General features: G+C 38.3%; 1 protein-coding gene across 1 annotated transcript in view; it reads right to left on the minus strand.

Annotated features, from left to right (window-relative positions):
* Positions 1-2,396: 2,396 nt before the first annotated feature.
* Positions 2,397-16,143, minus strand: part of LOC124711415 (neurogenic locus notch homolog protein 1-like) — a 170,988-nt gene continuing 157,241 nt past the window's right edge. The window contains exon 8 of the mRNA XM_047241474.1: positions 2,397-3,431. Coding sequence (XP_047097430.1) covers positions 3,067-3,431 — 365 coding nt within the window. The 3' untranslated portion in view covers positions 2,397-3,066. The remainder of the gene's footprint in view (positions 3,432-16,143) is intronic.

A 16,143-nucleotide genomic window follows, 5' to 3' on the forward strand; every position in this document is an offset into this window, starting at 1 on the left:
TTTCTTCATCATCTGCAGAGCTAGTTGGCATATAAACTTGTACTACTGTAGTAGGCATGGGCTTTGTGTCTATCTTGGCCACAATAATGCGTTCACTATGGTGTTTGTAGTAGGTAACCCGCACTCCTATTTTTTTATTCATTATTAAACCTACTCCTGCATTACCTCTATTTGATTTTGTATTTATAACCCTGTAATCACCTGACCAAAAGTCTTGTTCCTCCCGTCACCGAACTTCACTAATTCCCACTATATCTAACTTTAACCTATCCATTTCCCTTTTTAAATTTTCTAACCTACCTGCCCGATTAAGGGATCTGACATTCCACGCTCCGATCCGTAGAACGCCAGTTTTCTTTCTCCTGATAACGACGTCCTCCTGAGTAGTCCCCGCCCGGAGATCCGAATGGGGGACTATTTTACCTCCAGAATATTTTACCCAAGAGGACGCCATCATCATTTAACCATACAGTAAAGCTGCATGCCCTCGGGAAAAATTACGGCTGTAGTTTCCCCTTGCTTTCAGCCGTTCGCAGTACCAGCACAGCAAGGCCGTTTTGGTTAATGTTACAAGGCCAGATCAGTCAATCATCCAGACTGTTACCCCTGCAACTACTGAAAAGGCTGCTGCCCCTCTTCAGGAACCATATGTTTGTCTGGCCTCTCAACAGATACCCCTCCGTTGTGGTTGCACCTACAGTACGGCCATCTGTATCGCTGAGGCACGCAGGGCTCCCCACCAACGGCAAGGTCCATGGTTCATGGGGGGGGGGCCTTTTTCATATTTTTTTGATATTTTTCCGTAAATATATGGTCATACTGATGGCATACCCATGTGTTGTTCGATTTTATATAAGGATATTTGCATGTCCTATACACAAGCCTACTAAAAACTCCTAAGAATTCTCCTCTTCCTGATTTCGGCTAGGAAGATCGTGAAAAGTATGATAACACTCGCCTCATATCTAGACGAGACTTAACGACTGGTGCACGCTGGAAACTCGTAATCTGGAAACAAATCCATGTACTGCTACAACACACCAGAGTACTTGTGGGCAGACTCTTGTGGCAAGCCATTCAATGAAAACTCAAAAGTCTGACGCAGTTTTACACTTTCATCTGACTTCCACTCCACCATGTAGGGTTCTGCAACAGAGGGTTGACATGTGTACAGAGTTGATTTCTGCTGTTGCTCTGCTATTTATTTTTTTCCCGATAGGTATATGCTCTTATTGCTTACCAGATGAGCTTCTCTACTTTTGTTTACACTTTCCAACTCTGATACGTCCCCACAACTATGTCAGGGCATCTACAAATGGTAGATTTCGGGTATTTCTTTTATCCTAGTAATAAGTTACTCATTAATTGACATAATGTCAACTGCACTTAGCATCCTCAACTGTGAGAGTCTCTCCTTCCTGCATCTACAGAGTGTGCATCCTTGACAACGTAATTAATAGACAGAGTGTTAGCAAGTTATGCATTCAAACTAGAAATGTCCACCACTGACAGCTCTACAAACATAATTATAGAGACTATGCATGAATATTGCCAATAATTAAGTCTCGATTTTAACCGCTTGAATGTTATTTCAACAGTGCTACAGCCCCGCAAATAGCAAATAACTTTTCCCAAAATGATTCTGTGATGGATGTAAGCACATTTAAATTCATCCTGCTCAGCATAACATCTGTGATGCAAGTTATATTACTGATTTTTCATAACAAAATTGTCTAGTTTCTCCAGTAGTAACAACAAACCATGGCATCTTGCTGTGCCTATCAAGTCTCCTTTTATACTCTTAGAACATCCACAATGACAGTGCATAACCATCCCAATTCTGTTATTTTGTGTTGCTAGATGTTCATAGGAAGGATGGAGACAGTCCTTTTTGAGTATTATTCTTATGTACAGTAGAGAACAACACATTTGTTGGAAGGCATAGCACCATACTCAACTGTACCAAGTTACTCACAATCATATATTCTGCAGATGCAGCTCTATTATTTTGTACTTCTATGTCCATGCTTGTGCCGCAGGTGGTTCCAATAAACATAAAACATTGTTTGTATTCTTATAAGGATTGTTTGAAATATTTCATTCATCAACTAAAGAAGTGTTTCTCATGAGTAGATCTCTCTGTCCTTCAACATCTAGTTTAATTATCTTACATAAGATGTTACAGAGACGTTTTCATAGATATAAGGTTCGTGGATATAATATTTTAACTGGAAGTTACGTAACTATAATGTTTCATAATCTTATTTCAAGCTTTTATTTGGGATCTCTTGATTGTTATGATAAAGTGACAGCCAGGGTCATTTGCAACCTTGTGCTATACTCTTGAAAGGGGATACATGTCTACAATGTAGTTAAAAAAAATTAATAATACACTATTATGGTTGTGTTTATCTTTTATACTATGGAACATTACAAAGAGGTACAGAGACAAACACTATGCTTATTCTATAACACACAGATTATATACAGACAGCTGGGAATATCAACAATTCACATAAATGCACAAACACTATCATTAAATGTATGATGAGTGGGTTCCTGAAAAACAGCACAATTCAAGAGCCAGGTATTATTTGAAACAGATACCCAATTATAACTGTGTAGGCCTCCACAGCCAGAGTCAGTTAACATGGGACGTTTTCTGGCTATGGTACCGCATCTTAATGTAAGAAACTGTTACTGATGAAACTGATATTTCAGCCACAGCAACTGTAACCAAAACGTGTTTCATCTGTAGCACTTTCTTACAATATGATGTGGTACCATACCCATAAAACCTTTTCGTGAAATAGCAATTTGTTACTAACATTTCTTAGTGTGATACAGAACTCTTACCAAATCTGTGACTGTATCACTGAAAACACACCTACCAGTACAAACTGCTTGGTATAATTTCCACAAGTATATACATAAAGAACTGGAACTTTAGTTCAATTTCCAAACATAGCTCGATGCTTAAAACTTTCTTAATATTCAATGTTATTATAGATACTTTCATTATTTGAGAAGATTAGGTACAAATAGAGAGAAAAAAAGAGTCTATGTTCATACAAAATATCTGCTCTGGTAGACTATCCTCTGTTGAGAATTTAATGGCTGGCAAGCAACAGAGGCGTCGCCTGTGTAGCCTGCAGGACAAGCACACAGGGGAATGTGGTTCCTGACGACACACTCTGCCAGTGCCCCACAGGCCCCTCGACACGGACTGCGGCAAGTGAAGGTGGACGCGTCGCACGAGAGATCAAGCCTGCACTCATTATCTGTGAGGCACTCTCCACGCTGACACTCCCGGAGTGCATTTCCGACGTAGCCGGCAGGGCAAGTGCAGACCGGCCGCCGCTTCCCCGTGTTGTCGAAGCCAGGCTGGCAGACGGCGTTCTTTCCGCACGGATTGGGATTGCAGTAATCATCTGTTGACAGTTGTCAGAATATCTGTGTAGATAATTAATTTGATTGGAAAATACAAACACTTTTGTGTTGTGTGTGTGTGTGTGTGTGTGTGTGTGTGTGTGTGTGTGTGTGTGTGTGTGCGCGCACGCGCAAGGTTATGTTATATAAGTGATGTGTTTGTGCCAGGTGTTATAAATGTGCACACAGCTTGTAGAGTTTATACTGTAAACAGGATTTATGATGTACCAATCAATTCTCATATAACAACATGCATAATACACAATGTAGGAAAAGACAGAATGCTACTCACTGTAAAGCAGACACATTAAGTTGTAGACAGGTACAAATAAAAGACACTTACGTAAAGCTTTCGGTCACATCCTTCATCGGCAAAAGAGAAGCACACACCCTTCGTACACATGAGCAAGCACACCTCACGCACACACGACTGCCAACTCCAGCACATCGGGTCACATGTGCATGAAGTGTGCTTGCTCATTTGTATGAATGGTTTGTACTTCTCCTTTGCTAATGAAGTATGTAGCTGGAAGCTTTTTATAAGTGTCTTTTAATTATCCCTATCTGAAGCTTATCATGTCTTTTTTACAGTAAGTAGTGATCTGTCTTTTCCTATATTGTTGACACTCCTACCTGGAGTTTCTATTGTTTGAACATACATAATATCACATTTTTAATTACATAGTACACGTGCCCTCAATTGTCCTTCATATCCCCTGTCGGCTGTGAAAAAGCAAATGTCAAAAAGCTCATCTGCTTAAAATTGTGAACCTTCATCAGGTTTGATTTTGACACAGAAGTGTAAAAAGTTCCTAAATTTAGGTACTGAGCTTCTCTGGTGGCTTTAATTGATATTAACAGCCTAACTAGATTAGATTAGATTAGATTAATACTAGTTCCATGGATCATGAATACGATATTTCGTAATGATGTGGAATGAGTCGAATTTTCCAGTACATGACATAATTAGGTTAATTTAACAACATACTTAAGTTAATATAACAACTTTATTTTTTTGTGTTTTTTGTTTTTCTTATTTTTTTATTTTTATTTTTTTTTCTTAATTTATATCTAAAAATTCCTCTATGGAGTAGAAGGAGTTGTCATTCAGAAATTCTTTTAATTTCTTCTTAAATACTTGTTGGTTATCTGTCAGACTTTTGCTACTATTTGGTAAGTGACCAAAGACTTTAGTGCCAGTATAATTCACCCCTTTCTGTGCCAAAGTTAGATTTAATCTTGAATAGTGAAGATCATCCTTTCTCCTAGTATTGTAGTTATGCACACTGCTATTACTTTTGAATTGGGTTTGGTTGTTAATAACAAATTTCATAAGAGAGTATATATACTGAGAAGCTACTGTGAATATCCCTAGATCCTTAAATAAATGTCTGCAGGATGATCTTGGGTGGACTCCAGCTATTATTCTGATTACACGCTTTTGTGCAATAAATACTTTATTCCTCAGTGATGAATTACCCCAAAATATGATGCCATATGAAACCAATGAGTGAAAATAGGCATAGTAAGCTAATTTACTAAGATGTTTATCACCAAAATTTGCAATGACCCATATTGCATAAGTAGCTGAACTCAAACGTTTCAGCAGATCATCAATGTGTTTCTTCCAATTTAATCTCTCGTCAATGGACACACCTAAAAATTTGGAATATTCTACCTTAGCTATATGCTTCTGATTAAGGTCTATATTTATTAATGGCGTCATACCATTCACTGTACAGAACCGTATGTACTGTGTCTTATCAAAATTCAGTGAGAGTCCGTTTACAAGGAACCACTTCGTAATTTTCTGAAAGACAGTATTGACAATTTCATCAGTTAATTCTTGTTTGTCAGGTGTGATTACTATACTTGTATCATCAGCAAAGAGAACTAACTTTGCCTCTTCATGAATATAGAATGGCAAGTCATTAATATATAATAAGAACAACAAAGGACCCAAGACTGACACTTGTGGAACCCCATTCTTGATAGTTCCCCAGTTTGAGGAATGTGCTGATCTTTGCATGTTATGAGAACTACTTATTTCAACTTTCTGCACTCTTCCAGTTAGGTACGAATCAAACCATTTGTGCACTGTCCCACTCATGCCACAATACTTGAGCTTGTCTAGCAGAATTTCATGATTACACAATCAAAAGCCTTTGAGAGATCACAAAAAATCCCAATGGGTGGTGTTCGGTTATTCAGATCATTCAAAATTTGACTGGTGAAAGCATATATGGCATTTTTTGTTGAAAAACCTTTCTGGAAACCAAACTGACATTTTGTTAGTACTTCATTTTTACAGATATGTGAAGCTACTCTTGAATACATTACTTTCACAAAAATTTTGGATAAAGCTGTTAGAAGGGAGATTGGACGGTAATTGTTGACATCAGATCTATCCCCCTTTTTATGCAAAGGTATAACAATAGCATATTTCAGTCTATCAGGGAAAATGCCCTGTTCCAGAGAGCTATTACACAGGTGGTTGAGAATCTTACTTATCTGTTGAGAACAAGCTTTTAGTATTTTGCTGGAAATGCCACAATTCCATGTGAGTTTTTGCTTTTAAGCAAGTTTATTATTTTCCTAATTTCAGAGGGAGAAGTGGGTGAGATTTCAATTGTATCAAATAGCTAACTGTATAGCTAAGTACAACAGATACTCATTTTCTATGTCTTAGAGATGATTCAGATATGGAATGTGATTTTTCACTGAAAAAATAACCAATATCTTCCAGGCTAACAAACATAATTTATAACTGTGACTTTCCATTTTCCTTTGTGTAAAGAAGGACTTATTTAAGGCTGTTTTACCAACATAAAGTAGATTAGATTAGATTAATTATTCATTCCATAGACCCATAAAAGAGGGAACCCTCCTGGGTGTGGAACATGTCAGATAAACACATAACAAAAATGTAATTAGAAAAACTTGAGTTTCATTAATTTTAATGATCCTCAGTCAATAAACAGTAAAATTATGTACATGAATTAAATTTAAACTTCTAATACTTACATCTGCTTTCATTAAATCCATCATCCAGACATTTGCTAGTTTCTTGGCTATTACAACTGTAGAACTATAATAATGGAAAATCAATGTTGGAATACAGATATTGAAAGGAGTAAAGGTAACAATGTACAGTTGAAGCACTAAGTGGTCTATGGGTGCACAGACAAACTGAATGAAAACATTTTTAAGATTTTGGATGACACCTTTCTTCAGAGATAGCAAATACAGAACACGCGCGCAGTTACATCGTCCCAGAAAACTACATTGTACTGGTGCTGCAGCTTGACAGAACTAAACGAACGATTTGTGGTCAAGCAATGACGTGTGCTCACCCTGCATACAGGTGCGAAGTTACCATGACAGAGCCGGACTACATATGGTAGCTGCACTTGCTATAATCTTGTATTGACAGTAAACTTGTACTTGGGTGAAGGTGCACACCTGCCTTGCTTTAGATTTCCATCATTTTCTTTTAGATCCATCAAAATCTGAGGTTGCTACTCGAAGAGGCCAGAGCATATTTCCTTCCCCGTTCCAGGCTTTTGCTCGCCTTTGAACTATAATCCTACATTTCTTCTTGCTTTATGAATGGCAAAATATAAACACAAACAATGAGGAACAGCAGTTTCCATACAAATGCTCGACTCGCTGAAAAATTCATCGGAACTACAGCTTTTGAACACAAAGTAAGGTATGCAAATTTTGGAAATGGTAATAGATTAAAACTGTAGTAATTGCATCTCAGTGTGACTTTATCTGAAAGATGGAGTAATTTCCAAAAGGAACCCAGCAAAATGATGAGAGAGTGGGTTTAGTGTTTTTGTGAAAATGATGTGCTACAAGGAAAACAGAGCAATATACATCCAGATCACTTTCTTGAGACACTGGGATAACATCCAGTAAGCTTTGACCACACAAAAACAAGTGGTGTGTTATGTTCTACCAAAAACATCTGGCCACCTCGAGAGGCAATCTATCGCTTAATGCAGAGAGAAGTGTCACTCTCCTAGCAGAGTCTTGTGTAGCACTAGAGCTTGAAAGGCAGACTAAACTCAAAGAACTTCATGTTTTACTTTCATTATCTGAAACCAATAACTGTATTCTTTAAACCACAAAATCTTTCATGGAAAAGGGGATCGTCAGACAAGTTCATGGAGAAGTAGAAAGTGCCCCAGGATTTTATGGTTGGGCTGTATATGTTTCATTTCAAGAGTCACTTCTCAGGCAGGGCTGTTGTATTTTAATAAAATACCTACTACTACTTGAATGGTATCAGCTTTTGATTGTTACTGGATCTTTGGACAGAGGTGTATTTGAGACTTCATTTCTACTGACAATGAGGCAGTTTGGCACTTGATGGCAGAAAGTAATTAAAATTCCACTGCTTAATTTATAAAGATAAGAAGCTTTTTCCAAGTATGTTTCATAGTGTTGTTCTTACCAGGTGCTCGAGAGAAACCTTGGAACAGTTACTGAAATGCGGCCTGGTCAGTGTTTAGTAATCCATTTTTGCAGAGATTCAAGTGAAATCATGCTGTTCCCCATAGCCTAATCAGCTTTTAAATGTGTGTGTAAAGATTTTTACTGCCAAGAAGAATGCCCTACAAAATTAAAAAAAAAGACTAGGATAGCAACAAACCATCAAACTTGCAAACATGGGTAGTTCGTACGTCTTCAACATTGACAGTGGAGAACGCTGTATTTATCAGCCACAGGAGGGAAGCATTCAGTATGGTGGTTTAAATCTCTGTCTGGCCATCCATATTGATTTTCTCTATGATTTCCCTAAATTGCTTCATGTAAATCCTGAAATGTTTCCTTTGGAAAAAGCACCCCATCCATGTGTAATTCGAACTACAATGATTACTCTGTCAATGGGATATTAAACTCTAATCTTCCTTTGTTCTTCCAGAGGCCAACCCCGCAGACAGCAAACTCCACAATGTGGTAGTGACTGCACGAGGTGTGACGTGGCGGGCCATTTGAATTACGGAATATGAAAGTGAAGGTTAGTTTGTATTAATCATTTGTTCGAGTCTACATTTCACTGTTAACTATATTATGGACATAAATAAACATTTAAACTTCACTCGGCCTGCTGCCACTGTACTTTTGTCTTAAGGTAGTTTTTGATATTTTGTTGCTAGATCGAGAAGTGGCTTAAAAAAGCACTGAAAGCATTGTACTATAGAACTTGACTCTTCTGTTTCTAATTCAACAACTAGATGTTTTGCTAAGATTAATTATGGTAATAATGAGAATGGTACCAATGTAATCGGATTTACAGAAGGTAAGTTAGTTAACGCTCATACGATAATCGAGCCAGAGTAGTTACTAAAATAATTTAGGAAGTACGATGAAACTTATACAGATTGAACATTAATAAAACTGACAAAATGCAAGGAAGTATTCCTGACTGGAACACATGTCAGGAAATGGACGATGTGAGTCCTGGAACACAGTGCAGAGATGTATCACATTCACGCCACAACAGATGTCCAAAGTGGCCTCCATTAAATGCAATGTCATGCAGGATACACATAATTGTACTTTGGCATACACCATGTTGGCAGGCCACTTGCCCAGAACTTGTACTAGGGTTCGTCTCAATATATCCTGTAGACCCCAGTCCTCCATATCTGGTGTATGCACAGTCCGCCATCTACCTAAACATTTATCTGTTTGACAGGACTCACGATCACACAAACGCCCAAAAAGGGCTCAAAATGTTGTGTGATGTGGTTGATGTCTGTGATGGTACTTGTTTTGGTATAGCCATGCTGCCTCTTAGTCATTTCCATCTGCTTGGCCATATGGAAACATCTTCTCGGCTTGTTCCCAACATGAATACTGTATCATTCTCTGTTTACAGTATGCTGCACCAATCACACAGCCTGCAACACACAAGGAATGCACAGCATGTGGGCAGAGGAACTGACACTTCTCAGTGCCATCCACCGTAGCAATGATGCGCTTCCAGACACATGTTTACAGGATCTTTTCTCCTCCATTTCCAGTCAGGAATCTGCCCCTGCAGTTTGTTGGTTTTATTAATGTTCACCCAGAATATCTTTATGATTCATGAAAAGTCATGATAGTCATAGTCCTCAGTGTGTTATGTGCAGCAAAGTTCTCTCAAGTAACTCTATTGCTCCAGCAAAAATGCATTGTCGTTTGGATCTGTTTGTGGTAAGTTGTTTCTCTTTCTTTCTTTTTTTTTAAAAAAAAGGAAAGAGTAAATTACTTCATTCAAAGGTTTGGTATACTCTTGCCAGAAATATGTTTATGGTTCAAACTACAAAAATATTCAATGAAAAAAAAACCTGAAGCTGCTTAAATAGCCAGATATCAAATACCTCAGTGGAGCATGCTTAACTGCAGAAAATTTTATTACAACTTCTGCAACTGAGGTGGTAAAATGTTGGGTGAAAAATCAGCATCAGAAACATCCAAGATATCACTACTGCATGACATGCTAATTTAGTGCATCAGATGTTAGCAACCAATATAAAATATGATCTTATTCTTACCTCAAATCACATGAATTTTCATTACAAATGGATGAATCTAACAAATAGCTCGATTCATGCTATTAACTGCAATAGGTATCATTATGAAAACAAATCACTGGAGAATCTTCTTTCATGTCAATATCTACTAGCATCCCCTACAGAATTAGAGATATTTTGTCTCCTGAATTCTTTTCTCAAAGAGAATATAAATTATAATGGGGCAACTGCATTCAGATCTGTAGTGAGGAGCATGACCTATGCTTCAGCGAGTTTGGTTGTTTTCCGACAATGAAATGCTATCTAGAATAGGAATGGGTTGAAATAGGAGAGACTTAATGTAGAATTTATACAGACCCGGAAAGGTATGAATGAAGCTTTTTATCAGTGGTTTGAAAATGAACAGGACATTAAATATCAAAATGAATTATCGGTTAAAAACCCATTTATTGTCAATGCACGATTTTCGGCGAGGTCAGCAGATGAATGCAACCATTTTATTAAGCTGACATCTGATTGACATTGGAAGAAAAATTAAAATCAATACCGCTAGCAGAATTCTGATGCAGTTTACAAGAGGAATATTCTCCAGGCAAAGATGACACTTTCACACTTTGCTCTCACCAATTGAGAATGTTTGGGGCAGTATGGGCAGGGCTCTCCAACCAGCTTGAGATTTTGGCAATCTAATGCACCACTTGGGCAGAATTTTGCATGATATCCCTCAGGAGGACATCCGACAACTTTGTCAATCAATGCCAAGCTGAATAAATGCTTGCATAAGGGACAGAGATGGACCAACACATTCCTAACTTGCTTAGTTTGTGAAGCTCTTTCTCTTGCATAAATCATCCAATTTTTCCAAACTGTAATAATTTGTTTGCCTCTACATACAAATCTTGTCTACCGATTTCCATTCTCACCCTATGTATCTACAAAAAATAAATACTACAGCAGATTTTTCAAACCTGCCACAAGAATTCAACTTTTTTCCACAAAGCCTGATATTGTGTGTATCTATGAAAACAAGAACAAGTACCTCTTGACCCATTAAAATTAAAATTTAATGTTCTCACTGGTTACGTTATTTTAAAAATTTTGGATTGATTTTGAGATTACTTTTGAAGCAAATAAACAGTATCTGAAATTAGTGTCATTCTTGTTTCAAATAATCCATTGAGAGAATGTTGCATTAAAAACACACAGTGCAGAAAGAGACCAGGGGTTAAGAGCACATGTTCAGAAGTGCTGCACGGCAAAATACCTTAATAGGACACAGGACAATGTGGTCATGACCACTTAAGCTACATTAATAAGTATCAAACTACATCCATCTTCATACAACAAAATAAAAAAATGGAAAATAAGCAAAAGCATAACAAGAAAGGCGACAAAAAGCCATAATAAATTCTAAAGATTTCCAAAATGGAAAGAGCTGCTTACTTGAAACTAGCCTGAAGAGCAATTCCTAATGTGCATCTCTCCAAGATGTCCTCACTCATTTATAAGGTTTACCTATTTGCTAATTCTTTAGTAGGTAAGTCTAATTTAAGTAAGAAAGTATTTGTTTGAAGGCTGTACCTTAAATGTGTGCATATTTTTGTGTTATTAACAGTACACTTTCTGTTGCAAACTTAAAGCACAGCAGATTCCATGTTTGTTTTCTACTTATATTCAAAGTAAAAACAGAAATTAATGTCCCTTTGACAATGAGGTCATTTATGATTAAGCAAATAATGAAATAGAACAAGAATGAAGAAAAGAATTAACCATGTCATTTTCCAAAGGAACGCTCTCTTCATTTGCTTAACTGACTAAAATGTAAATCATGACTGTCAGATGGAGATTTGAACTGCAATGCGCTCGAATGAGAGCCCAGGGAGAGGCTCAGGTAGAATTACAGTGCCACCTATTCAGTACTTTTTCCATGTCCATGTAGCAGAATATAACACAATAGGACTGAAGCAACAAGTGGATGATACTGGGTTTAAGTCATCATTTGACAAACCTGACTGTCTTCTTTTCAACTGTTTCCAGGGCCACATACTTAGTGAGAGGGTTATCTGAGTGCTACGTCTGATGAACTTTGAGAACTTGGCCCATAATCTACTTGAGAACTTTATGTACCACAACTGCAATGCATGAGTAGGATACTAAATCTGTATACAACAATTCTACAGAAACCTTATGTGATCGATGGAAAGGACATTGATTCAGCCTGTGTTATGTTAGGGTTTTTACTTCTTCGTGTGACTAGAGCCTCCCGTCGGGTAGGCTATTCGCCGGGTGCAAGTCTTTCGATTTGACGCCACTTCAGCGACATGCGCGTCGATGGGGATGAAATGATGATGGTTAGGACAACACAACACCCAGTCCCTGAGCAGAGAAAATTTCTGACCCAGCCGAGAATTGAACCCGGGCTCTTAGGATTGACATTCTGTCACGCTGACCACTCAGCTACCAGGGGCGGACTAAGTTAGGGTGAAAATTATGTATTATTTGGCCAAATAATACAGCACACAGAAATTTAGGGGACACATTGAGATGATATTGTAACCGGGGTAGCTCGTATTGAACATATCACAATGTAATGTACGGCTTCACTTAACACCAATGTCGATGGGATGAGTACGGATTCAGTAAAAGGAAGAAAGCTTTGAGAGCCTCTTTTTTCCACTCTGTGGTGGAATGTGCTGGCCTCGCAACTGTGATCTTCATTTGCTTAAGCAAGACAATCCTACCTTTCTATTTCACTTCCAAAGTAAGAACAGAGGTTAATGTCCCTTTGACAGTGAAGTTATTACGGAATAACTAGCCCTACTCATTTCAAATGCAGATGACTGGCACCAGGGCAACATAGCTAACAATTACAATAACTGCAATCACACGACCAAATTTCAAACAGATTCAACACAGTTATCCACAATATCCAACGACAACCAACAGAACTCCGAGCTGTCAGATATTCTCTTATGACATCATGGAGTCAAAATATTAGTAGAAGCAACTACTGACTCAAATAGTACTAAGAATGCTGTGTCTCTGAAACAGTATATGAGATTAAGGTGCATTTAGCTCTTAAGGTGCATTTAGCTCTTAACATCATAGTTTCAGTGAAAAGAAAACATTGCACTGAAGCTAACTGGACAAAGAGAAAAAATAAATGACACTGGAAATTGCCAGTGGAATACAAAGAGTGCAAAGTGTAGAGCTAACATCTTGCCATACAGTGGAGGTGTCAACTGGTTGACAGGTGGATAAAAAAAGTGAAAATGTACCTGAACTTTTAGGTTGGGTCCTCGTTCAGCGCACGCAAACTTCCCACCTCTAAACTGTCTCGGCACTGTAGTCCACCTGGGATCAGGCTTGTGTCGGATGGAATGCGGGTGAAAGTAAAAAAGAGGGAGGGGCAAGAGGAGGGTGACCGTTGGCTGTGGGGGGGAGGGGGGGGGCACTGTGGTAGTGACGAGCCCACATGCTAGGAATGTGGTGCGACACAGCACGGCATGGCACTGTGCTGTGGACTCACTCCAGTATGGAGTGGGGGAGTTGCACGTGGTGCACAGCGAAGTCTCCGAATCGGTCCAGTTGCGATGGGGGAGTGGTAGACGTGGAAGAGACAATGAGGAACAAACAGGGAACACATAGAGCGATGGGGTGAAATGGAAGGGGGGGGGGGGGGGGACAGAACGCGCAGGTGTGGCGCAAAGTATAGCACTTGCTGAAGCCACGAGAACAGGGGGGCCGGAGGACATGTCACCGATACGATTCTCGTCTACGTACATCTGAGAAACAGGTACCGGGATCTAGTACACTGATGGGAAGTTGCCACTGAAGTCGAAGATACTGTGCCCAGCAGTGCATTATACTGCTGAATGCTTGACCTCAGTCTTGGCCCCATTGGTCGTGTGAGAGACTCTCTCTTTAGTAAGGCCCTAATGAAAATATGTACAATATATATAAATGTTTTCCACTCTCGAATTTTTAGAGGTAAATGAGTACAGTAAAACTTTTATAAGCTGGTGGGGTGCACTGCAATGTGAGTTGCTAGTTTGTGCACTGTGCATCACCATCATGCATAAATTAATAACTTTTCTTTGGACCAATACCTGTGTATTCCGAAGGTATTGCAGTCTGAGTCTGATTACTTACTGGCGACCTGTGGGCAAAGGTACTTATACAACACTATGTCAGTAAGTTATATATGTTACTTATATTTGAACACTAATGCAGATGATGAGACCAGTGTATAATAAAAATTTAAATAACGTTTCTATACTTGTGAATTATTTTACATCACACAGCTTACATGGACTCAAAATCTGAATGTCAAATTGGCAGAAATCAATTTCTTCACTTTTGTTTACACCTTCAGACTAAATTTGAATTCTTTCATCCAATTAACATGAATGAAATATTAAATATGTAGAATGCAAGCAGTCTGACAATTGATGAGCATGCTGCTGTATTGTTTGTGTAAGGTCTGTGTCACAGTGTCTATCCTGCGATAATTGTTTACTTTGTATCTCATTATCATAGTTCATATCTGCATGGACTGGGAGCTAATGAATTATGTAATCCATCACGAGCAAATCGTGTAGATAAGAAAACTTCCTATTCCTTGCCATCACTTCAATATGGTCTTCCCAGTAAAATGAGTTAAAATACAGCATTCAACCAGGAAAACTGATAACAGATGGATCTAAAGGGTATGAGAATGTGATGCAAGACTAAGAGGTCACTCTATGTGCAAATTATAAAAACACAGTATCCAAATTTACAAAGTTATTCCAAACTGTACAAGAAGGTCCTTTGTAAAATAATATCTAATGCAAAACAGCTAGCAGACGAAGGCTACATAAACAATTCTAATGACAAATGTAAAGCCATGTGGGATATTATCAACAAGCTGATGTCACATAGAATCATAGTGGGCAAAACATAATAGACACCAAATGCATTTGTTATACATTTAATAAATGCTTTACTGAAATAGCTAGCGGTGTTTCAGTTGGTCACTCTCCACCAACAAAATCTTTCCCTCCAAAGTGTATAAAATTTGACAAATAACTTTTTCTTATGTCTACAACTTTGAAGAATATTCTCTTAATTAATAAAAACATGAAAAAGTCTCTCTCATCTGGCCTTGATAGTTTACCCAGCTATGTAAGTAGACAGATTGATAATGAGACAGTACAGCCTCTTTGCAAAATAATCAACTATTCATTTGGTACTGGTATTTTCCCTCAACCACTCAAAATCTTCATGATCCCCTCAAGAAGGGGGACAAGCTCAAGGTCAACAACTACAAATATATAAACTTCTTCTCAACAGTATCCAAAACAACCGGAATCATTGTGTACACTAAAGTAAATCATCAATGAGGCTCTCTTTTGATTTACTGATCAGATAATACAGGTATTTAATGAAAAACACTATGCTTTTCGACTTTTTATTGATTTTATAAAGGCATTTTATTGAGTCAATCACACACTGCTTCCATGCAAACTGAATGCTTAAGGTATAGGAGTCTGTAATGAAAGGTTTCAGTCTCATCTATCAAACAGCAGAAACAACAACACATGACGGAAGAAGAATCTGTTCAGATTTAATATCACATATTACGAAAAGAAAAGTTGCTACTCCCCATGTAGCGGAGATACTGAGTCGCAGATATTCACAACAAAAAGTCTCCCACAATTAAAGCTTTCGGCCTTTGTCCTTCATCAACAATAGACCACACACACACACACACACACACACACACACACACACACACAAACGCAACTTGCGCACATGACTAGTGTGCGCGAGTTGTTTTTGCATGGGTGTGTGTGTGTGTGTGTGTGTGTGATGAAGGACAATGGCCAAAAGCTTTAGTTGTGGGAGTCTTTTTGTTGTGCCTGTCTGTGACTCAGCATCTCCGCTACATGGGGAGTAGCAACTTTCCCTTTCATAATATTATTACATTCCATCCTGGATTTTCCATTGTTTGGCAGACATAATATCAGTCACTCAGAGCTCAATTTAAGTCCCCATCCTCTTCCTTCTCTTTATTAATGACTCCCACGAACACCTACCTACCCTCAACAGTACCTTTGTTATTTGCTGATTCTACAAGCCTCCTCCCTTGTAAAATTACTCCACAGTAGATGACAGCTGACTTGGCTGTGAAAGGCTGTAT

The sequence above is a fragment of the Schistocerca piceifrons genome, chromosome 8, assembly GCF_021461385.2.
Source record: "Schistocerca piceifrons isolate TAMUIC-IGC-003096 chromosome 8, iqSchPice1.1, whole genome shotgun sequence".
Classification (NCBI taxonomy): domain Eukaryota; kingdom Metazoa; phylum Arthropoda; class Insecta; order Orthoptera; family Acrididae; genus Schistocerca; species Schistocerca piceifrons.